This window comes from Protomyctophum parallelum (assembly GCF_964188405.1).
Source record: "Protomyctophum parallelum genome assembly, chromosome: 17".
NCBI lineage: Eukaryota > Metazoa > Chordata > Actinopteri > Myctophiformes > Myctophidae > Protomyctophum > Protomyctophum parallelum.
This window is the reverse complement of record NC_139719.1, coordinates 30,028,543-30,053,003: the sequence shown is the minus strand read 5'-3', so window position 1 is coordinate 30,053,003 and position 24,461 is coordinate 30,028,543. Positions and strand designations below refer to the sequence as shown.

The 24,461-nt window shown below is 42.6% G+C and overlaps 2 protein-coding genes across 3 annotated transcripts in view; both read right to left on the bottom strand.

Annotated features, from left to right (window-relative positions):
* The window catches only part of myo15b (myosin XVB), a gene marked incomplete at its 3' end in the record, with an annotated part of 40,343 nt that extends 24,023 nt beyond the window's left edge, over positions 1 to 16,320 (bottom strand). Inside the window, exons 1-24 of the mRNA XM_083787561.1 lie at positions 14,443 to 16,320; positions 14,066 to 14,242; positions 12,653 to 12,717; positions 12,224 to 12,287; positions 11,911 to 12,020; positions 8,247 to 8,326; positions 8,042 to 8,148; positions 7,787 to 7,890; positions 7,546 to 7,609; positions 7,297 to 7,410; positions 7,034 to 7,195; positions 6,684 to 6,797; positions 6,526 to 6,584; positions 6,246 to 6,369; positions 6,060 to 6,155; positions 5,280 to 5,411; positions 5,059 to 5,184; positions 4,008 to 4,085; positions 3,452 to 3,603; positions 3,140 to 3,185; positions 2,691 to 2,815; positions 2,234 to 2,348; positions 1,543 to 1,718; positions 1,266 to 1,359 (exon numbers count right to left, since the gene is read on the bottom strand). Of these exons, the coding sequence (XP_083643687.1) occupies positions 1,266 to 1,359; positions 1,543 to 1,718; positions 2,234 to 2,348; positions 2,691 to 2,815; positions 3,140 to 3,185; positions 3,452 to 3,603; positions 4,008 to 4,085; positions 5,059 to 5,184; positions 5,280 to 5,411; positions 6,060 to 6,155; positions 6,246 to 6,369; positions 6,526 to 6,584; positions 6,684 to 6,797; positions 7,034 to 7,195; positions 7,297 to 7,410; positions 7,546 to 7,609; positions 7,787 to 7,890; positions 8,042 to 8,148; positions 8,247 to 8,326; positions 11,911 to 12,020; positions 12,224 to 12,287; positions 12,653 to 12,717; positions 14,066 to 14,242; positions 14,443 to 16,281 (4,323 nt within the window). The 5' untranslated portion in view covers positions 16,282 to 16,320. The remainder of the gene's footprint in view (positions 1 to 1,265; positions 1,360 to 1,542; positions 1,719 to 2,233; positions 2,349 to 2,690; positions 2,816 to 3,139; positions 3,186 to 3,451; positions 3,604 to 4,007; positions 4,086 to 5,058; positions 5,185 to 5,279; positions 5,412 to 6,059; positions 6,156 to 6,245; positions 6,370 to 6,525; positions 6,585 to 6,683; positions 6,798 to 7,033; positions 7,196 to 7,296; positions 7,411 to 7,545; positions 7,610 to 7,786; positions 7,891 to 8,041; positions 8,149 to 8,246; positions 8,327 to 11,910; positions 12,021 to 12,223; positions 12,288 to 12,652; positions 12,718 to 14,065; positions 14,243 to 14,442) is intronic.
* Positions 16,321 to 19,431: 3,111 nt separating this feature from the next.
* Positions 19,432 to 24,461, bottom strand: part of llgl2 (LLGL scribble cell polarity complex component 2) — a 34,802-nt gene continuing 29,772 nt past the window's right edge. The window contains exons 21-27 of one of the 2 annotated variants that reach the window (XM_083787759.1): positions 23,387 to 23,651; positions 22,868 to 23,024; positions 22,744 to 22,772; positions 22,473 to 22,520; positions 21,950 to 21,992; positions 21,124 to 21,185; positions 19,432 to 20,864 (exon numbers count right to left, since the gene is read on the bottom strand). In XM_083787759.1, the coding sequence (XP_083643885.1) occupies positions 20,860 to 20,864; positions 21,124 to 21,185; positions 21,950 to 21,992; positions 22,473 to 22,520; positions 22,744 to 22,772; positions 22,868 to 23,024; positions 23,387 to 23,651 (609 nt within the window). In that variant the 3' untranslated portion in view covers positions 19,432 to 20,859. The remainder of the gene's footprint in view (positions 20,865 to 21,123; positions 21,186 to 21,949; positions 21,993 to 22,472; positions 22,521 to 22,743; positions 22,773 to 22,867; positions 23,025 to 23,386; positions 23,652 to 24,461) is intronic. The other variant, XM_083787760.1, reaches the window with a different exon arrangement.

Sequence of the window (24,461 nt, the reverse complement as noted above, 5' to 3'; positions counted from 1 at the left end):
CACTGATGACGTTTAGGTGAAAAAAGTTTAGTAATTTAGTAATAAAATAAAATAAATGTGTTGCTAAAAAGCAACGCTGGGTCTTAGAGGGTTAATGTGTAGCAGAATATGTTGACCAAACAGATAAAGGATGATGATTATGGGAAATGAGACGTAGAGGGTGGCGTTACAGATTTCAGGAGGATGTGTCTAATAATGGACTGTCACTCCGCTCACGCCCCAAACTGAAAGGCTTTGTTTATCAAGAAGTCTTTGAACATAGGAAGGAAGACAGTCAATGATGTTGGCTAAAAATATATTCTTGTTTTTTTATGATAAGCTTAAAGTTCAAATCAAACACCATATGCACTCCTGTAACTTTCTCCGGAAAGTTAACCCTATCCTAACCCTAACCCTATCTACAAATTGACAAGAAAAACTAGCTTGATTTCACTGTTGTGGCCCTACAATGTCTATCACCTAATAGGCACAGACACCTATCAGAATAGCACGTGGCATGAGGAACATTTCAACCGCTTTCATTCAAGAGCTTTAATTAAAAACTCTTCCTTACAGAGTTAACAACATCATTCTTTATGATCTGTACATACATCCTGTAGTTAAAGATGATTGTATAGCAAATGTACGAGCAACACTCGTACATGTGGCCACTGTGACAAATGCATTGAATGGCTTGTTGCCGACCTTTAGACTTGTGACACCCAAAGGTGTACAGTATGTCAACCCAACTTGTGGCACCTAGAAATAATTTCTAAACCTCACAGAATCACAAAAAGGGTGTGGAATTCAATACATTCAACATCAACACATTCGTCCAACCCTACAACTTAAACAAATGGATCACTTTTAACATTATAAACAGTCCCACTGACAACAATGGCAAAGTTCAAAGTCTGCCTGGCATAAAAGAGAACAAGACTTGTTAATACAACTGGATATAATTATGTAACTGTAAATTATGGGTGACAAACACATCGAAGTAGAGATCTGACAATACAATACACGTAGGAGGTGGGTTTTTAGGGTGTGGATAACAGGGATGGGAGTAATTTTCAAGTTACATCTTCAATATACTGTAGTTCTTCCAACGCTGCTTTTATTGCACAAGAGAGGTCAGGGCAGGGATTTATAGTACTATAAAGTCACTAAACAAAATGGTTGCCAAGAAACCAAGTCAGGATCTTTCTTTCTGTGTGTCCTTCAGTCTCGCTCTCTTTCTCCCATTGGGTGTTTGTTTATGTGTGTTTATGTGCGTGCATATGTACCTTCCTCCAATGACGTCTGTTGATGGTGTTCCTCGTTATCATCATGACCGCCCAAAACTGAGTAATGGACTGCCTCAAGCGCTTGTAGTGCTTCCTGCAGAAGACAGGGGGCATCGGTCACCTAGGAACATATTGAACGTCACTGCTCACTCAGACAGTGACCTCATTTCAGATGAAACCCGACTCTCTCTCTCTTGACATGTGTTTCTGTGCTTCATCACCTCTTCTCGTGCACACACACACACAGTCACAGTCACGCTCCCTTGGGCTTGCCTACCTGGCCTGGTGTCCTCGTATGTGGCTCTGGATGACGATGGCCTTCTGCTTGAAGAACCTGAAGTTCCTCCTGCAGATGAAGCCCCTGATGTTGCGCTGGATGGTGACGGCTGCCCAGGTCTGTGTGCTGCTCCATTTGTCGTCCACACGCTGGTACAGAAGCTCCTTCATGAACACCTGGTAAAACACACAAAACAAAACACAGGCAGCGGTGTAACCACCAATGGTCGGTAAATGGTAAATGTTATATAGGGCCTTTATCCAAGGCGCTTTACAGAGATTGTGCATTACATTCCCACACCGATGCCCGGAGGAAACCATGCAAGGCACCAACCTACACATCGGGAGCAATTAGGGGTTCAGAGTCTTGCTCAAGAACACTTCGACAATAACTCTGGGGGAGCCTTCCGGTCACTCTAACCCTGAGCTACTGCCGCCCCTGAGGGGGTTCCAGGTGGCCCCCAGATAAATGATGGAGAGTTGGTAACCAAATGGACCCTTATAGATCTTTAACTCTTGAGAGCGGAAAATTAAACCTCATTTTACGCTCTCAAGAGTTACATTACTGTTAGTTGAAAACTTTAGTTACTAGTCAGTTTGTAGATTTTCGATTATTATCACAGAACACTTCAGCCCTATATCCATTTCGGCCATTTAAAAATAGCCGATCTACAAGCTCACGTGGATGATACCTTGGTGAGTCCCAGCTGATACTGTCCATCCTCCGCCTCCATCATCCGCAACAGAGACACCGTCTGGTCCCTGTCTGTAGCCTGGGTGGAGCGCTGCGCCAACAGTACTCCATACCTGACACACAGAGGGGGGGGGGGGGGAGAGACAGAGAAAGACAGGGAAAAAGTGAACAGAGAATAAGACGTGAAGGGAAATATGAAACCAGGTACTCGACTAGAGAAGATACGAAGATACAACAAAATCCTCAATTTTATTTTTACACTCATTTACACAATAAATAAATACAGATGATTTGTACTGTGTGTGTGTGTGTGTGTGTGTGTGTGTGTGTGTGTGTGTGTGTGTGTGTGTGTGTGTGTGTGTGTGTGTGTGTGTGTGTGTGTGTGTGTGTGTGTGTGTGTGTGTGTGTGTACTGTACATGTGTGTGAGTATGCGTGCGTGTGTGCTGCTCAGCACCTCTCCATGAAGTAGGAGTATTGGAGACGGACAGGGTATCCTTCTTTCCTGATGTGAATTGTCTCCAGCATTCCAGCATGCCTCAGCTGGTCCAGCACATAATCCAAATCGAAGATGCCAGGGAGCTGATGTAAGCGTGCGCATACACACACACAGTCACACACACAGTCACACACACAGTCACACACACACACACACACACACACACACACACACACACAGTACGTATCACAAGGCGTTGTGCAGTCTGGAGAACAAATGTCTTTTTTTTTCCAATGAAAATGTTTCAACACATTAATTAATTTATTCAAATGAATGGAAATGATTCTATTATGAAAAATTGGTGATTATGTAATTATTGTGACAGGCCCTGATGCAGGTCAAACATGTTTGACTGAATAGTTATTTCCAAATGTTACCTTATAGGTTAACGTCCGTGTGACAAATACCTTTACGTAGTTTGGCTTGACGCAACGGACAAACGTGGTTTTACACCTAGAGGCACAGAGGGAACAAAATGAAGAAAGAAACACAGGTTAATTCTAAAATAAAACAGCCAAATTAAAAAAAGCATTATGTTCGTCTATTTTCACCAAATGTTCACCTCTGTCCAAATTCAGAAGAACATGAACACTAGGGTTCATTAATTATCTTGTTTTACATTTCCAGCAGGTTTAATATCCCCCCTCAAGAGTAAAAGTGAAACTGCATTAGATGATGGGAGTGGGAGTGAGTCATTGCATGGTGATCCATCCATGTACCTTTCCAGGCGTGTTATGAGTTCGGCGAGCGACTGTTGGAAATGTGAGGAGACAGTCCAAGGCTGGTGACGGAGGCCCTTTCCTCTCCTACCACCCAGCTCCCTCTGCTGAACGTAGGCGTCCTGAACCTTCTGGAACAGCTCGGAGACCATCTGGGACACAGCCGAGGAATGAACCAATTATCAACATAGGGCTTGGGCAGAAATCTTGGATCTGCATATTTCACCTTTTATGTTTATTTTTCTTGCAGAAATCTTGGATCTGCATATTTCACCTTTTATGTTTATTTTTCTTGTAAATTAATGCCTTACTTCGGGAAAGTACATTGTCACATAAAAGTAGCAAAAATTGCCAAATAAATAAATAAATAAATCATTCCATTATGGGAAAAATAACTGTTTTGGACATGCCGTACAAGGCAACGATACGATATTCAGTAAGTGACTAACTAAAGTACAGTAGCAGTAGCGTGAGCTGGCAGCACTGTTCTCATGTCCATCATATTTAGGGAACACTAACAATGTGTGGGTAGGTTGTGTTGTTTTTTTTCTTTCACCTTCAGCCTGCTCCTGGCGAACAACTCCAACACCTCTGCACGGAAATGGTCATGGTTCTTGTTTATGAAATTATGGACCTGGGGACAGAGAGATTTTTATGCAGACTTTGTTGCTGCCAAGCCCCCTAATGTTGACCTGGAGAGGGTGTAGAGACAACTGCATGCCTCCTCGGATACACATGGGGTCATTATAGCTGCTTCTTCCCACCTGACACTGACAGCAAGGACTTTCACTATCTAGGAAAGGAGTTTCACTATCTTCCCCAGATTCCGTCCTTGTTGCAGCGGTGAACAGGTGCCCTGACCAACCAGGAGGGGTCACTATAGAGCTTCATCAGGTGCACCAGCAAACATGGTCACCTCAAAGACCAAATTCATATTTATTTGGCCACAAACCCATATCTGAAAATATTTTCTACCAGGGACCCCCAAATAATATTCATTCATGTTGTTCACAAATATTCACATATTATTGAAGATATTTTGGAAAAAGTTCTATCCTGGACATAATAGATAGATGTCATAAATAATAGATGTCCAAGCTTGACAACAAGCTGGACAAAAACTCATGACATGTTGTGATATTTTTTATCCCACGATTTTGTAACCCATTTTTCACCCCTGTGTCAATCATTTAATGTGATCCTGGGCTCTACACACCCTCCACCAACCTAGTCCCCATATATGGGGGACAAGGGTAGAGCAACGGATCTTGCTGGTCTATTTACAAATAGCCGGGCTTTGAATGTGCCCTTCATGATGTCCTGTGGCAGCCAAGTCTATGGATTTTTTATGTTTTGTCTTATTCATGCCCCCCGTGACGTCATGTGGCAGCCTAGTCTTAGTCTATCGACTTTGTGCATGACCCCAAAGGCCCCCTTCACTTCACACACATTTCTTTTTACACAAATCTTCTCTTCTGGGGTTCCAAATAAATATCATGTTGGGGGTCCTTGACATGAAACGGTCTGAGAACTAGTGATTTAGAAGGCGTTTGTAGAATGGGCCTCAGCTCAGGTCTTAATGGGTTGATATCAGCGTGTCGTCATACCTGATAGGTGACAGAACCGGCATAGTGATAAAGAGTGAAGACTGGCAGCGGAATCTTTGGTTTGGCATAGTAGGGGCTGTTGCCATGGTGATAGTGGCACTTCTGAAGGAAGGTGTGGTCAGTGGACTGTTGGGGAGAGAGAGAGAGAGTTCAAAAATGCAGTTTGTCCATGAGTGTGTACTGTATATGTGTGGGGTACAGTATGTCTCCATGTACTGTACCTGTGGGAGGCAGGTCTGGTCATCCAGTATGCGGAGGATGCCGTGTGGCTTGGCGGAGATTATGTCCAAACATGAGTGAAAGTTCTGGAGCGCCATAGGATACCACTGGATCTGCTCTGCACTGTACTCCTCCTGGACAAAACAAACACACACAAGGTTATTTGTATACATTACGTTATATATATATATATATATATATATATATTTTTTTTAATCACACCTGTGTGAAGTGAGGGGCGCTCTTATCATCGTACATCATCATGATGACGTAAAATAGACACTATGCCTATTTGCTCAGACACTATGTCTGTGAAGTAAAAGTCTCATTAAAGTCTCATTAAATTCCCATTGTCAATGGGAATGTAATGTTTGTGTAAGACAAACATCTACATTGATAGCCCTCAAAAAGTGGTTCCCAAACGTTTTAGCCCATGCTATTTTCCTGCTATCTTTTGTCATTGAAGTGAGGGGTGCCGAGATTTTTAGGTAACGTAACGTAAATACATGTATCACAAGACAAGATGTATTTTATATCAGCGAGATGACGTCTAATACTGTTATTTACTGCCCTAAACAAACCAAGTCCATAGACTTGGCTGGCAAAAGATTACATTATAACTACCGGTACCCTAAACAAACATTAAAAGTCCATAGACTTGGCTGCCACGTGACGTAATTTCGTAACGCAATGCAAAAAAATACATGCAACCCAGTGTCTGGGAAACAAACAAATGTAAGATGCCTGGAGGTCAGTATAGAGGTTGACCCCGTTTCACTGACCTGCTCTTGAGAGATCACGGCCAAGTTGACAAAGTGCTGCAGCTGCTCATTAGCAAAATTGATGCAAAACTGCTCAAAGCTGTTTACTCCGAGGTCCTACAACAACACCAGAGATGACATGCCATGATTCACACTTTATATTTCAGACGGAGATGCAGAGTATTTCATCTCAGACAAGGTACCAACCTCAAAGCCATATATGTCCACTATTCCCACTGTGCTGTCCATCTCCGTAGGGCTCAGCCAATCATTGATCTGTTCTAATAGCCAGTCAAACAGCACAGAATACAGGGCCTTGGCAATGGCATCTCTGCAGAGAAATGGAGAAAAGCTTTTCAGTGAGGAGAGTCGGGTGACATTTGTTTTTAAATGTAGCTGTTCCACAAAACCTCTCTACTTCTTTTTCCAGGAATAATCACTATACGAGCAAATGATGAGGCCAATTTTATGCAACAATTGTTCATACCTGGATTCTATGGCACTTTCCACAGACAGAGGGCAGTAGATCCTGTCATAAGTAGTCTCCTATGGAACAGAACGATGATCAGCACACAGGGAGAAACAGGACTGTTGGCTAGGGAAAATGTACTGTATACAGTAGGTCTATAGCAGAAAGCAACTGACTGTGACACGGTGTGTGATGACTGTCTGCAGAGCCTCTGAGGAGATCTGCAGCAAGGAGCCAACTCTCCTGGCCTCAGCCTCGCTGAAGATACGAGCGACCTCAAACGACTCACTCTGAAAACGATGACACTGGTTTATTTCACGCATGCACGCACACACACGCGCGCGCACACACACACACACACACACACACACACACACACACACACACACACACACACACACACACACACACACACACACACACACACACACACACACACACACACACACACACACACACACACACACACACACACACACACACACACACACACACACACACACGCTATGTATATGTATACACACACCTCGTATGAACTGAAGCAGATGTTGCCTAGCTGGAGGATGGCAGACAGGATGGCCCAGATGGTGGAAATTTGGTCGGCGTGGAGACCGATTGTCTCAAAACATTGGACCAAGAGCTGGAAGTCTTGCTTATCCTGCTTCCCCTTTAACTCACAGGCACCACCCTGACAGAGACAACAATGCACATTGTGAGAGATCCTTTGCAAGAGAGAGGGGGGGTAAATACGGCGATGAAGAAAAGAAGAGGAAGCAAGCAAAGAGAAACCTGGTTGAGGTAGTAGTAGGTCTCTGCTCCCTGCAAATAGACTTCCTGTTTATCCCACTCGTTCATACCAGCCAGCAGTTCATAGAACACATGGTAGTTTCTCTCCTCTTTGGCCTACAAAAAAAAAGAGAGACAAGGCCTAGTTAGTGTCATCGGTTGATTCCATACCTACTTCCCGCATCACTTGCACAGCATTTCATCCACAATAGCTATTTTGAGGACACTGCACACCTCACTCGATGTCTTTACCTGAAAGACAACCCTGGACTTCTCAAGGAGATATTTTGACAATGAGGTCCCTACAACGACCCCACTAGTTGACCAATGACAAGACAGGAGGAGACACTCAGTCCGCACATAATACAACCACAAGCAATGTCTTCAGAGGGAGCGACTAAAGGATCAAATGTAATCTACAGTACATCAATAAACAGGTGAAATATAACAAAATACACAAAGGCATAGGATAGGGGAGTGTGGGTGGACTTACTGGAGAATGTGGACATGGAGGAATTTGCCAAAGCGGCTGGAGTTGTTGTTCAGGATGGTCTTGGCATTTCCAAAACTGTCCAGTATAGGAAGAACCTCCATGGGCTAGTAGAGCGGGAAAAAAAGGTGGTAACACTATTCAAGCACATTTAAAAATAAAGATAATCTCTAATGCATTATAATACTTGGTTTGGGAATTGTGTGGGGATTAAGAGGTGTTATACTTATAAGGAGCTGTCCTATACTGTAAGTGTACCTGTCGCAGGTTGTCATTTCTGCCCTGGTACATGGAGCTGAGGTAGTGAACGATCAGCTTGGTAGCTTCAGTCTTCCCTGAACCACTCTGACCACTGCAAAGAAAGCCTGATTTATATCAGCCTGACCATAGAGACCTACAACATGGCACAATAATATGTTTCAAGAATATTTTTAAAATGCAAATATGGATTCTCCACAAACACAATACCTTACAACAATGCAATGTTCTTCAGTGGAGTTCTGGGAATGGTTGAAGGCTGCATCAGCCATGGCATACACATGACTGTAGAAGAAAAAACGTAAAGTGAAACACCCACAATAGTTATGGCAATGGCGGTAGGAGAGACTTTTGGAATCTAAGTTGACATTGCTAATGTGGGCTACTGAATTCGTCATTGTTTCTTCAGGCAGGCAAGCTGGAGGTATTTGGCTAGAGATTATTGGTCAGTTGGTCAGGCAATGGGCATTGCTAAAGGTCTTTGACTGCAGGTTTCCACTGAGCTTCCATGGGTGGATAAACATGTGTGAATGAGTAGAATGTAAATTCACTGATTGTTATGATAGAATATGAAATGTATAATGTACCTATTTGCCGTGATTTTCTTTCCTTCTAGTTATTTCATGCCAAGTGATTTATTTTCTAGTTAATTTATGATCAGTACAATTTATTTTCTAGTTAATTCATGCTGCACACTCATGTTGCAAAGCTAATAGGTTTGCAATGCTAACAAGTAAATGTTGATGTTGGTATGCTAATAATGCTATTATTCTAATTTTAACTTAATATATAATATATTAATATGGGTGTGTATATTGACCTTCAGTTCTTTATTTTGTAAAATCTTGTTAAGCTCCATTACAAACCATTGACAATTAAACTCTTTATTAAAAAGAAAATCAGGTTTGGATACCAATTTAATCCAATCATGAGAGAGAACTCAGGATACAGGATAAACAAGTGCACAATTAGAAGTGGTGAAACAAAATATGAGCAGACAAAAATGGAACTGGGGCACTATACATTTGAAACTGATAAATTGGTTCTCTAAAGAAATTGAGAGGCTGAAAATGTATTTTCTGTTTATTGAATTGCTGGAGACACAGAGGTCGGCAAATGACCTCAGGACAATTTGTTTCTAAGCCATTAGATGGCAGGCCAGAACATAATCCACTGACTAATTTAAGAACTGCCTGGAACTTATAACAGACCACTTAATAAAAGCCAGGCTATATTGCTATAAACGTTTACAATTTGTGTGGTATAACTATACTGATAGATGTGTGTAATCACATTGTATAGAAATGCCTATGTAATAATTTTGTGCAGGGAACATCCTTGAATGTGGCGCTTTTTAGTTACTTTTATCTGGAGACAGAGACAGTCAAATTGTTCAAGGTCTCTTCTTAGATACAGAGAGAAATTTGCATTGTTCAAGGCATGTGAAACAGTTTTTATTTCCATCCAAAGTGAAAACAGAATATTGAAAAAATATTGGAAAGATGAGGTGGGGTTCAGTGCCACAGTATCCCAAACGGCCTGATTCATGTGCCACTGCCTGCCCTCTCAACATGAATACAAGTATAACTAGAACTGCACTCTGTCAAGTGCATACTTGCTTGTTGCACACTAGTAGGCCATAAATGGCCAACTAGTGCGCAAGCAGAGCGCGCAAGTACTTTCGACCGCTGTAAACTGTCAAATCTCAGTATATCTGTGAAGGAACGTTTGAAATGTATAATTATTAGGTGTAACTATTTGCTACCTGGCTACTTTATGCATATAAACACCTAGTATTATTAAGTATGGTTCAAGTTTCTATCTATATAAGAAATACAGTTTTATTGATGTAGATATATTCTAGATCCCTTTTTAGTTTTTCAAAGAAAAATAAATCATTGATATGTGATGAAAAAAAGGTATATAAACTGAATTAAAATATATTATACAGTATAATTATTTTATTATTTATTGTAAATTGTCAATTGTTTTAAATGTATTTCATCTTGGACTATAGTGATATTAATACTAAATCATGATCAGAGTAATATGTGTCTCTAACTTTAATTTCTGTAATAATACATATACACACACCACGTACTCTGGTCCCAGCAGATCAGGCACAATTTGCTATTTTATTTTACTGATTATGTATATAGTATACGTATGACTAGCTCTAAATGATGACATAAGACATACGTACACATATACACTATATAGAGTACGTAGTTGTAAGTTGATTAGCGGTATACTGTGGTTACTTTGCGCCAAAAACCGTGACAGCCAACCCGCCATTTGATGCGTATGCAAATAAAACAGAAGATTTGTGCCTGGTTTGCTAGGACCAGATTACACAAATGACCATATTTCTTACGTCATCATTGAGAGCTAGTCATACATATACACACCCCGTACTCTGGTCCCAGCAGATCAGGCACAATTTGCCATTTTATTTTACTGATTATGTATATAGTATACGTATGACTAGCTCTAAATGATGACGTAAGACATACGTATACATATACTATATAGAGTACGTAGTTGTAAGTTGATTAGCGGTATACTGTGGTTACTTTGCGCCAAAAAACGTGACAGCCAACCCACCATTTGATGCGTATGCAAATAAAACAGCAGATTTGTGCCTGGTTTGCTGGGACCAGATTACACAAATGACCATATTTCTTACGTCATCATTGAGAGCTAGTCATACATATACACACCACGTACTCTGGTCCCAGCAGATCAGGCACAATTTGCCATTTTATTTTACTGATTATGTATATAGTATACGTATGACTAGCTCTAAATGATGACGTAAGACATACATATACATATACATATACTATATAGAGTATGTAGTTGTAAGTTGATTAGCGGTATACTGTGGTTACTTTGCGCCAAAAACCGTGACAGCCAACCCGCCATTTGATGCGTATGCAAATAAAACAGCAGATTTGTGCCTGGTTTGCTGGGACCAGATTACACAAATGACCATATTTCTTACGTCATCATTGAGAGCTAGTCATACATATACACACCACGTACTCTGGTCCCAGCAGATCAGGCACAATTTGCTATTTTATTTTACTGATTATGTATATAGTATACGTATGACTAGCTCTAAATGATGACATATGGTCATTTATGTAATCTGGTCCCAGCAAACCAGGCACGGATTTGCTGTTTTTTTTGCATACACGTCAAATGGCGGGTTGGCTGTCACGGTGAACGAAGACCGGGCGAAATCATTACTTGCGCGCTCTGCTTGCGCAAGTAATTACCTTTCTTCAGGTGGGGGTTAAATCTATTTGGATATTATAGCCTACATGTGGTACAGTCAGTCAGATGTCGTAAATTAAATTGATTTGCCGGGCCAGATATTATTGCTAACGCAATGATATATCGGAATATAAAGCTTTACGTTTTTAACTAAGAAGTTTTTGTTTTAATAAAACAAGTTTATAAATTACAGCACTTTTAAAGTGTATTTTTGTAGTAGTGCAACATTGAGTGGATAAAAAGAAAAAGAAAGAAAACAGGAAGAAAAATATGTCTCCCATCACTCACCCCTGCCCTACAACCCAGCCCATTTCCCATCCTAAATTGTCACCCTTGTATAGTCCTCCTGGACACAACACAAAGCAATAATTAATTAGAGCACCTAGAAAAGGCTGCATCTCAAAAGATTAGACAGGAATGCAGATACATTAGGAACTTGTATGTCACTACAACCAAAAATCTCAGCCTTGCACCCAATTCCACCCTCTAAATCAATCTTGAGGAGCAAAGCATTCATTCTTCAGTGTAGCCATGTCCAGCAGCTAAGACACTTCACAGCTTATAACAGAGAGAAGGACTTATATGCTCACGGTGGGTTGCGCTGCTGCTCTTTGCCTTGGTACCGCTGTCTCAGCTCCTCTGTGTAGATACCAAGAGGCTTGAAGGGGTTCACCGACATCAACATATTCCCTATGTATGTCTGAGAGTGACAGGAGAAGGGGAATGTGATACAGCCAGTCAACAGGGATATTGGCGCAACATATTGGTACGTACAACAGATCTCAAGGGATATAACAGATGGTATAGTCATTTCATCAGGGAAAGGACGAGGACATAGATTTTATTGAAGGAATGTCACAGGATGAGGTAAGCAGTCAGTGAGGATGAGGACACTTAACTGACATAAATACAGTCTCGATGAAACCTCTTCTTCAGATTCAGAAGCACTGAACTCTCAGACACTTCTCTGAGGACAGAGCACAGTGATGGACCAGTGGTCAGACATTTGTGTTTATGTTTATACTGTGGCATATGTTTATATATTGTCTGTGTATGAGGGTGTGAGCATGTGCAATGTGCATATGTGTTTTTGTTTACACGTGTTTTTTGTGAGTGAGTGTGTGTGTGTGTGTGTGTGTGTGTGTGTGTGTGTGTGTGTGTGTGTGTGTGTGTGTGTGTGTGTGTGTGTGTGTGTGTGTGTGTGTGTGTGTGTGTGTGTGTGTGTGTGTGTGTGTGTGTGTGTGTGTGTGTGTGTGTGTGTGTGTGTGTGTGTGTGTGTGTGTGTGTGTGTGTGTGTGTGTGTGTGTGTGCGCGCGCGTGCGTGCGACTCACTCAAGTTGGGAGAGATCCTCTACCTCGTCCACCTCCACTGCTCTGTCACTCCCTGGCATCTTCACCTGAGAGAGGAAAGGTAAGAGTAAACAAGATGAACACAACCAGGCAGGAAGTACAATAGACATGGTGTGTTCACCCTCATTACCTATTCACCTTCCTGTTTAGCGAACATTGGAATATTGATAGCTTTCTAAAAAAAACAAGTAAAGCTTAGTTACAGCAAAAAGCTCTTTGTGCGATCAGCATTGCATTTGGCTTGATGTTTCTCCGTTAGAGTTTAGGGATAAATGGTCCACTCATAACGTTTCCCGGCGGCAGGTAACCAATCCACCTGCAGTGGTGGAGCCGTGTGATAGCTGATATAGTGCAATCTCATAGCAGCATGCTAGAGTGTGTTGTATGCTCTTTTGTACTGGGAAATAAATTAACCAGTAGCAGTCCTTTATGTCCTCTAGCCTACAATAAACACTGGCCATAAGTGATGATGTAGAAATAATGATGATGCTGAAACTCAAACCGGTAGACATCACCATAAATGAGTTCACCTGCAATTAAAATGGTTTGAAGGAGAACAAAACTTTGCTATGGTATGTAATTTAGAGTAATTTTTACTAGAGGTGCACGATTATGAAATTATGACCGATATCCGATCTTCGATTATTTGCAGGGTCATATCTGCCGATAGAGATTCGGACCGTTTCTGATATTATACAATCAATCAATAAATAGCCTATACTCTTTTGCAAGTGTCTGTTTTCACAACTGAAGGACTACTCAATGAGATGAGTAATGTAGAACGTTTATTTTTACTTAAGATTTTACATCATTTGACTTTTGTTCTAGACTAGAGGTACTGGGAATTATTTTGATTTATATTGAACTCATTGATGAATTTTCTCTTTTGCTGGTGAAAACCGATTAAATAATCTGGATTAATTTGAAGCCGTTCTGATACCGATATGGCATTTGTATGATATGGTCAATTCAGATTATGCTACAGATTATATCATGCATCCCTATTTTTTACGATTACATTTTGAATACATTTTCACAGCATTTAACTAATGGAGCAGTTTTAAGAGGGTGAACGTGCAATCCAAGGTCCATTCTCATGCATACAATTTTAAATTGACGATTAATTGTCACACAAATAATTGCGATTAAAGATTAAATTGTGTTTTCTTTCATTGAACATTGTAACGTTACAATTTGTATTTCGGTTTGCCTTTGAGTCTTCGTAATCACAAATTGCACAGGGCAGATATGACAAACAACTTAAATATACAAAGAAATCACATAGTTTTAAGCACATTTAATCATTTTTTGTATATATCTTTCCCCCCCAAACAATTGAATTAGGCAATTATGTAATCATTGTGCCAGGCCTCTAAACTCATGCAGCATCAGTACTTGTGTGCTGTAGAGGCGACTCTCCAGCATGTCCTGGGTAGGGTCCTCTGACTCCCATGGGCCTCTGCCGTTGTGGGCCGGGACCGTTTGGGCCTGGCCCTCGTCGTCATACACTGTTCTTTTGGTCAGCTTCTCCACCGTCTGGTGGGGCAGCAGGTGCTCAGCACGCAGCCAGTCCTGAACCACAACCAGGAGGAGAATGTGGTCATAAAATCACTGAAGCTTGTGTGACAAACTATTTTTTAGAAAGCTCTTCACTGGTGGAAATAAATGTAAAATTAACACAACACGAAGAAAACATCTCACTTATCTACTGGCATTTCACAGAATGAGATTCTACTCTACTAAACATAAATGATTATTAGGTTGATGCCTACCTGAGGGTCTCCACTCATCCGTGCATTCCCAGCCCAGTGCACCTGTGTAGTGTATTGTCCCCTGTCACCCATCAGGTGGGCCACCTCCCTGTCTGCATCCTCCTCATAGAAGGTCCTCCTCCCCGACACCGGCCTTCCTGGCTCACCATTCTGAATGGGCGTGTCAGTGGACCTGGGTATCCTAGGCACAGGCTCCTTCTCTGGGTCTGGTGTTCTGGCTCCACCGCTGACCCCTCCCCCAGAGAGGGCCATCTTTGTCAGGTTGATCTGGGAGGTGCCCAATTTCCCCCTAGCAGCCTGGAGCACGCTGACACCATTTTGACTATGCAGGGCAGTCTTCCTGTTTCGGTCCTCTGTGTCAGACGATCCCCCCGGTGCCACTGCACTGGCAGTGGGCCCAGGACTCCTTTCCGCTTCCCCAACCGATGTTGATAACGCTGGCGTGCGTTTCTTGACGGCTTTGAGGAGTCCGAGGTCCGGTTTGACCGGCAATACGAGCCTGGCACCTGGTTTCGGGGGTTTGGGTTCTGAGGTGGTGGTGCTGCTTGTTGAGCTAGATGCTGCCTGGGTTTTCTGGGCTACCTTTCCTAGGCCCAGTTTGTTCATTCTGGGGAGCACCACAGCATATTTAGCTTCCGCCTCTTTCTCTGAAGCTGGAGCTGCCTCGTCTAATTCCTCTTCTGCCTTCCCCTGGGATATGGGTGTTTCTTTAGCACTCTTCTCAGAGGGGCCCTTGCTCTTCTTGCTTACCAGGTCACTTTTTGTGGCAACTCTCATAGCCAACCTGTTCTTGAGGAAGTTGCCCTTGGATTTTTTCCCCACATCTTTCTTTTTAAGGGCTCGGAGCGAGAGCCAGTGGGAGATCCCAATGGCTCTGGTGCAATTTGACACCCTTTTCCTCAGATTTAAGCCCTTTGGCATTTTCTTTTGCATCCAGCAGGACACCCGGCCAAGTGTTGTTACACTTTTTCTTCGTGTTATCAGACTTTCCTTGGGATTGTTTGACCCTACATCTGCAGTCTCACTCTCTGATGCTTCCTCAACAGGCTTCTCTGATGTCTTATTGGTCCTACTTTGAATAGAGGCCATCTTTGCCTTTCCCAGAAGTAGACTCTGGGCACGGCCTTTGGCATGACTTCCTGCATCCCGTTGCTCCTCTTTCATTGGTTCGGGCCCTGGGCTGTCTTTGGGGCTTTTACCTCTGACTTTGAGAAGCATCATTCGCTGGCCTATGGCAGCTTTGGATGCCGTGGGAGTAGCATCCTGTTCTTCTTCATCCACATCTTCTAATGGCGCATTCTTTTCATTTACATTCTTGGTTTTGTTGGCTAACTGAAGCAGCTGGGCCTTCCCTTTTGCTGTGTCAACCTTGGCTAGAGAGGCCATTACCAGAGGCTGCACCTCCTTTTGAACAGTGCAGTCTTTTTCCTCTTTTTGCAACTTCTTTTTGTTCTTTTTTTCTTCCTTCGCTTTTTGCTTTGCTTCCTTTTCCGCCTCCTTTTTCTCCGCCTTGGCCCTTTGTTTTTCAGCCTTCTCGGCTCGCTTATCTTCCTTTGTTTTTTTAAACATCTTTTGTTTGCCCCCTTGAGCAGTCCCAGAGGAACTTGCCCTATGTCTGAGTCGCCTATTTCCGCCAGTTTTATCAGTGGCAGACCGTCGACACCGTTTTCCTTTAGTTATCTCCTTTTCTCCACCCCCATCACTGTCAGTTGCCTCTGACCTTATGACCTCCTCTTCTTCCTCTTCAGTGGTGGCAGGTACTTCCTCCGGTTCACTGTTGGTCACATCTTCATCTGAGAGTTCTTTCACCGATTCCTCCTCTGCCGCTGATTCTTCCATCCCTCTCTCTGTGTCTCCCTGTGTGTCTGACACCTCAGCCTCCTCCTCACTGCTGGTCTTGCTCCCCTGCGTCTGAGCAGTCTCATTACATGCCGGCTCCTCCTCCTCCTTCTCATCTTTACTTTCACCCTCTTCGTGCTCCTCCGCAGAGCTTCCTGCGTCACTCTCAGATTTCTCCTCTTCGTCCTCCTCAGTTTCTGAGGACCCTGTCACCCTGCCACTTCTCTTGTTCACAGTCTTGGCTGGGGTTCTATTGATCCTCCTTGACTTTGTTGGAGTGGTTTTGGGGGTTGGTTGGAGTTTGGTTCTCTTATATTCTGAAGAATTGCTATTCTTACTATGGGGTTGTACTTTGCTGTGCACAGTTCGGTCATTTGCCAATTGCTTCCCTGTTTTTTTGTGTGGTTTCTTTTCTTGCACTATTCTTCTGTTATTATTTTCTTCCTTTATATTCTTAACTTTATCTTTGGCTTCATCTTTCTTATCCGGAATGGGTGAATTCCCCCTACCTTTGGCTTCATCCTGATCCGGAATGGGTGAATTCCCCCTACTTTTTGGTTTACCAGAATGAACTTTGGAAGAAGGTTTAGGTGCTTTTGAGACATTCTTTGTTCCATGTTTCTGTTGCTGAATTTCTTCTTTTCCAGCTTGTGTTTTCGGTTTTGTGCCATGTGCTCTGCTACGGGATTTGGCAGCAGACATGGCTAGATCTTCAGTGTCTGGAAATATCTATTTTTTACCTATAATAACAAAATGAAGCAAAAACATTTAAAATCACTAAATTAGTTTAAAACAAATGTTGCACATAATCACAGTCACATTAAATTAATACACTTTTTTGAAGCACTTTGAAAGATCTATTACTCATTTTAAAAACTTTATGAGGGCAGCAGGTTCATTGAATGGCATGTCCTTCAAGCTCAGTGAAACCAGGTACTTGGGTCAGTCAGTCAGCACCTAGACAAGGTTTTACACATTTAGCTGACCCCGACCCCTTGTTCCCAGACTAGACAGGTCAGACCTCGTTTGTTTACCCACTACTAACCTCATTTTCCAAAGACAAATCCTCTAGACTGCCTTAGTTGTAATGTTGGGCTGTAACCCATCTTCACTATGTAAAAGAATGTGTGTTCATTCAATGAAATGAATGTTATTTCCTTGGCCGGATAAAAACATAAACTCCTCCTCTCCCTTTGTAACACCAAACAGTTATATCTCTAGGTCAAATCAAAGTGGCATTGATTGGCCACCTTTACATCCATCCAAAAGCGGTTCTATTAAGCAGTACACGCTGGGGGTAGAGCATCGAGAGAGCTCATCTGAGTTTAGTGCAGCTTACCTGTCTTCTCAGGTGAAACACAGGCATGGCTGGGGGTCTGAAAAGTGTTCCGTTGTGTCCTCAAGAACTGGTGTCACTGACCACATACATAGATTTGCTTGAGGGTTGGGGCACAGCTACGAGCTGATATCCCACCCACTAATGTTATACAAGTACACATACAATATCCACCCATCAAAGGATGGGTGTGTAGTTTGTCCCCACACACACACACATGCACCCAAAAAAGGTGAACACATACACACACATACACAAGCACACAAAGTGCCTTCTGAATTATTTACCTCCATTTGGCAGGTCATACAGCTCTGCAGCATTTCATATGGGCAGCTGGTGAATGGATGGAACGAAAGGTGAGAGGCAGTGTGTTGAGTGACTGACAATAGGCGTTGATGGGAGAGAGAAAGGGTTTGACGAAAGAACACATTGCCTTGCCTCCTCCTGTAGGACAGAAAGATTCCATCAGTGTATGTGTTGGAATGCTGGAAATTACGATTTTATTATAGGAAAACCACTTGATATGTGAACGTGTCAGATGGGATATGACCTGCATAATCTTAATATATTAATATAGGACGCCATATAGGGCACCATCTTTAAGACAAATATTTACTGGCATATTTGCAAATTGTACAATTAGAAACATTAATATTGACTGGCTTTTTTTTGTTTATATTATAGAATTTGAGATTTTCAGCTTTATTCAGAAAGTGCAGAGAGACAGGATTCCAAGGGCAGATACAGACTCAAACCAACATCCTCGCTACTCACAAGGAGCACAGGGCCAGCACACTAACCGGCTAAGCTGAGGTTTTTAAGGATGTTCTTCCAACTTTCTCTTCTGCCCGTCTGTAACAGAGACCTCAAAGGGTTCAAATGAATATCAAATATCTAAATACTGAATCTAGCAACAAAAACTTTCTGGGGTGCACACAAAAATCAGAGGAGAAGTTAAAATGACACCAAACATGTTTGAAAGTGAAGCAACAATTCACAACAATTTCAGCATTTGCAAAGCATGAATTAGGCTTTCTTCAGCAAAGCCTCACAGACAGGTCCTTCAGAAGGCTCAGGTTTCAGTCAAGCCACTATGGCTGGCGCAATTAGTGGACAAAGCACCTCATTCCATAATGGATGCTCAAAACTCTTGGCTGTGCATGTATGACAACTGATCCCTTCTTTACCCACTTCACCATACAGACAACCCAGCGATCGCTAGAGCCTACCAAGTCCGTGGTCATTCTTGATAGGCAGTGAGTTTAATTATAGATGTTAAGTCAAGGACTTGTCAAGGCACTTAAGTTATGAAATGCAAATGTTAAATGATGACGCACGCATCTTATCTATAAATGCACAAAGTCTCTGTGTGTCCGTATGTTGTAATCTACTCGAGAACCGATCGCCCCACCGACTTCAAATTCGACACGTGTTCCACACCCCCACAGGGAGTGCAGTGCCCGGTGTCGAGTCAGTCGGACGCACAGTTGTCCAGAACAGCCACAAAAGGCCTCTACCCAGACTCTGGACAGGGGCCCTGCCCAGGCTCCATATATGGAGCTGGCCTGTCTGACATCACAAATATGTACCGACTGCATCTGCATAGACTCCATACATGGGCATGCCTGTCAAAGAACTTCATATATGGGCATAGAAGGGATAGATAGATGGGTGTAACGGGTACTCTGACACAGGCACCACAGGCCATTGCATAGCCGGGTGGTTCATGGATCTCCAACTTCCATCATTACCGACTCTGTGCTCTACAGCCGGGCACCGGTCTAGTTAAGTAAAAATGACAAATGGCACAGGAATTCTTGTGAAAAACATGTAATCATCATCGAGCAGGAAACTGTAGTGTGAAGTTACAAATCAACAAAAATTAGGGTTCTTAGACTTAATCATTCACTACAAAAATATATTCTAGGCCACAAATGCTAAAATACCCAGCATTCTGATAGACAGTACCAAAATATTTCCTTGTAAGATCAGACTAAATAGCAGCAAACCCCAGTTAAAATAGACCCACTGTTTAACACAGGTATACAGTTTCATATACATATATATTAAACATTTGACTACAATATCTTAAAATTACATTCCTAAATTACATTATTCATGGCTGGCATTAAAAAAAGGTTTACATTAAAAAAAGAAAATAATTAAAAACAAAGCCCCATAAAATGTCAATCCCCTAAAAAGTACAGCATTTTGTGCTCCACAGTAGCGGAGAAGTACCTATGGCAGGTAACAAACTTACTAAACATGCTATCGAGTGGACGGGAGGGGAAGGAGGTATGAGTTAGCAACATAACGTTGAAAGACATTAAATGCAGTGGGTTTGTACCTCCCTGGTGCTGCTAAATAAACCTGTCATGGTCTGTGACAAACAAAAAACTAAAACGCTCCAATATATAAAAACAGCTCCTGTGTCACATCTTTTTTTTTCATGCTGGAACATCATTTCATTCTAAAAACATTTTTTTTCCCTTGAATAAGTTTATCTGCGTTGATTTGAGGTTTCATCAGTAATCAATAAAGATTTAAAAAAAAACTAAAAACAGGCACAAATTACATGTAGAACTTAAGTTACATCAAGCATCAGCATAAAAACAAGACTCCATTTCCCATGTTCCCTGTACCTCTGTCCATCTGGGGAGATAAGGCCAGTGAGGCTGTGCAACAGAGGCAGGGTGGTGATTGGACAGACCACAGTTCCACAGGTGCGGTCAAACAGGCGGAAATGAAATAAAAGCTTTCCAATGGAATCGTGAAGGGGTAGTATTTTAGTGAGCAAGTTTAACTAAGTGATGTACGTATAGAGTATGGCAGGCTTGAGATGCTGGTATGACGCTGGCATGATAAAATAATGACAGATTTTAATGGTCACATAATTAGGAATGTGTTTAAGAGGCTTTGGATTAAATGGTGACCGGCCACAATGCCATCGGTAGGCCGGCTGAGTCGGCGAGGAGCTGCAGAACACCGCGGGTGGTGAGGGGCAGGTACAGTGACTGGTCTAGGCACAGGCGGTGGTCCCTCCAATGCCCCCGCTGTCTGAAGCAGTGGGCAAGTCTCAAATAGCATCCGTAGTCCTCTTAGTGCACTACTGACTAAAGCCCTTTGGTAATACACTGGGAGGTGGCTGAAGTCAGTCAGCCAGGCTGTCAGTCTGAGGCTAGGGGTCAGTAGTGGTAGTAGTAGTATAGTGTTGATGTAATAGGCCAGGAGATCAGTGCCGGTCAGTCTGAGAAAAAAGAAGAGGAAAACAAGGAAAATCATCACTAGACATTATGATTCTTACAAACAGATTGAACTTAACATACTCATTGCGCACAGTAGTCCCGCACAGAATACCCGATCAACAAGCTCACCAGGTATCACAATACATTATGTCACAGTGTAATGTGCCGTTAGCTTGTAGATATATTTTCAAGGCGTGCAAATAAACATAAATCAGGCATGAGGCATGCGATTCGATTACAGAAGTTGGAAAAAAGTATTACCTCCATTGCTTAGCACCTTCCCTCCATCTAGAGTACTGTTCACATTATTCTCCAGAAATGTTCTGTGGACAGAAAACTCCTTGTAAGAACATGGCTACAGATGGACACAAGGCCTTGAAACAACACAAGTTCACAGATGGACACAAGGCCTTGAAACAACACAAGTTCACAGATGGACACAAGGCCTTGAAACAAGAGTTCACAAAGCTTGATGCTTATTTGGAAAGGTCTCATTTATAGACATAGTCTTGGATTTATGCTTAAACTAACTTTGATTTATGAGTCTTAAATTATCTAATCTAAACACGCACACCTGTGTGCATCTTTGCCTCTGCAGAAGGACCAAATAAAGATCTCCCTGTGAATAAAATGTACCATTGAACAATCCATCTGTTTAGATGTGTAAAATAGCTTGCATCACAGTGGGCATGATGCGAAGAGATGTCTGGGATACACAGCCTGTCACCGAGTTCCCTCTGGAATGTTCCGTAGAGAGGAATCCCAGAGTGGAGTGTATTTGGACAATCAGCCATCTTGTTACAAGTACAGTATGTACCCGTCATGTGTATGTCCCCATTTGAAACATACGGTTGACAACATCTTCCACAAAACGAAGAAATTTGCCACACAATTTATAACATCTCTCGTCTCAGAATGAGCAGATTCACAGCCATGTATTTCCAAGTAAGGTTTTACGAATATGTGCTTTATAGTCGGTTTGTACTTAAATTAGTTACTTAAGATAAATTAGTTACTTAATGATCTTAAGACCAGTCTATGAATGAGGCCCTTACATTCTCCTTGAAGAAGGGTGACCCATACTTACGTCTGGTCTCCTTCTAATGACTTCTGGATTTCCTCAAGTACCTCTGCAATGAAACAAAATCACACACTTTTAGCAACTTTGTTAAACTGTTTAGTTCTCGTACAAATCAACCGTGTTAGTGACGATATCAAACAGCATTCAGTGAACAATGATTAGTATGTGGGTTATTTCAATCATGCAAAGGAATGATGGTTTGGCAAACACTTGCTATTTGACAAAACATACAGTACAGGTTTTGAGCTTGAAAAAATTACAGCACAGGTTCTGAGCTTGCACAATGCTGATTTTACAGTAGGTGTGTCCGTTATCACAATGGGTGTCATGACAACACAGAAAAGCTGACATACCGGTAGTCATCTGGCAGCACACATTGCACTACAGGTAACTCAAGCTCCATTTTCAGGGTTTGAATAATTGAGATGCCAGTGTCAAATATAATCTCTCTCTTCAACTGTATGATCTAATATGATCTCTCTCTTCAACTGAATGATCTAATACGATCTCTCCCTCCCTGAGTACTCACTCTCGTCATTCAGCAAAGCATGCTCCATAACACGTCTAGCAGCGCTTTCTGGAACACAGGCAGTCGGCAGGCAGTCAGCATATCAGTATACACAGGCACATACAAGGGGAGTGTGTGTGTGTGTTTGTACAAACAGACAGGTATATTGCATATTAGCACAAGCACAACAAGACAACAAGAGCGTACTACATTAGAGAATGTAGTATTGTGAATCGTGCACATTTGACTACGTCGTGGGGGGTTTTCATTAGCTCACAACATTCTCTTTTACCTGCATCATCACTGTCCCTTCTGGCATTTCTGGAATGACACAAAGAAAAACAAGAGTTGATCAGTACAGAAATAAACTAGCAACTGAATGAGTAAGAAACTAAGAAAATAAAGTGTGTGTGAACCTGTGATCTGATTCTGCAGACGCCCCTTCAGGCTGTGCTCTGAGTTGGGTGGAGGTGGGTGAAAGAGGCAGCACTTCCACCAGGGACCGCGGCTCCACCAAGCAGCGGGCGGACAAAGAGAAACGCTCAAACTCAGACGGAGAGATCAGGTAGAAGCCTGAGGAGTGTGTACGTTCAGAGGAGGTCAATACCAGAGAAAGCACTTAACGCAATGGGTGTACTATAGCAATAGCAATGGGTGGTTTAATGGGGGAAAGTACTGCACTAGGGGTGGGTCCCGAACCTCGGGACCAAGCGGGTACCTACAGACGTGTGCAGTAACGCGCTAATTATTTATTTAACAGAAAAATCCGGTGAAACACTGTTGTAAGGAGTAGAGTAGCTGCAAGCGTCTCTCTCTCTCTCTCTCTTTTAATGTTGTTAGCTTGTAAATCAGTCATTTCTGGCGAGAAACACTCATATGTTTCAACAAGTTTAAATTGGGCTTCACACTGCGTGTCCCGGACAAGCCTTTCTTACCCTGTCCGTGCTTGGTGAAAACACAGGAAGCGATGCCGCTGACGTCCTCGCGGCGGATACAAGGGTGCTGCACTTGCATCTTCACCCCCGGCAGCGATATGACGTGGACGTCTCCCTGGTTGGTGAGGACCAGCAGGCCGCTCTCCCCATAGTCCTCCGTCCGACTGCTGCCAAACCAGGCCACGCCCACTCGGCGCACGCGGGAGCCATCGATGGCCGTCAGCTTCAGCTTCATCTTGGCACTGACTTTCGGCAAAGTGAACACCTAGACATGTGCGCACACACACACACACACACACACACACACACACACACAAGGAAATGGGGTCAGATTTCAGGGGCCAACTCCACTTGGGGCGTTGAAGAGGCTACAACCTTTTTTTTGTGTGTAAATACAAACGTTGCATAACACAAACATTGATGACGAAGGTGAGGATGCAAATTGTGATTGGCTGGAATGAGTGGATGTATGATTAGGTACGATGATAAGAGCACTTCACAGTCACACGGGTCTGATTTTTATTGATGCAATTTGACAATTTACATCATTGTTTATTGCCATACTTTGTTTTGCGATTGGCACAATTACTGTATGTACTAATTATTGCATTTCTTATTGTCTCCACCAGGCCGAAAGCATGTGGGGAGAGTATGTTTTGCACTCCGTCCGTCCGTCCGTGTGTCCGTCCGTGTGTCCGTGTGTCCGTCCGTCCGTCCGTCCGTGTGTCCGTGAGCAGCTAATCTCGGCCACCGTTAACCCGGTCGATGCCAAATTTTGCACACACACTCCCTGGATGCCAACGATGAACCTCTGCCCCAAACTTTCCAGAACGGCCTGTTATAGCGCCACCAGGAGGCCGCTTTGTGCAAAACAAGTTTTTGCACAGTACACCTACAGATGTTGTCCAAACATCACGCAAATTGGTACACAGTCTCTCTAGAGCCATTCAAAGAAACGGGTCTTTCAGATGTATCAGACTCCATCCTGATTGGTTAAGATTGGCTTCCAAAGTTCACAGGAGTGCTCAGTTTCAAACAAAATGCTGCAAATCATGAACACATCGCGTGATTTCCG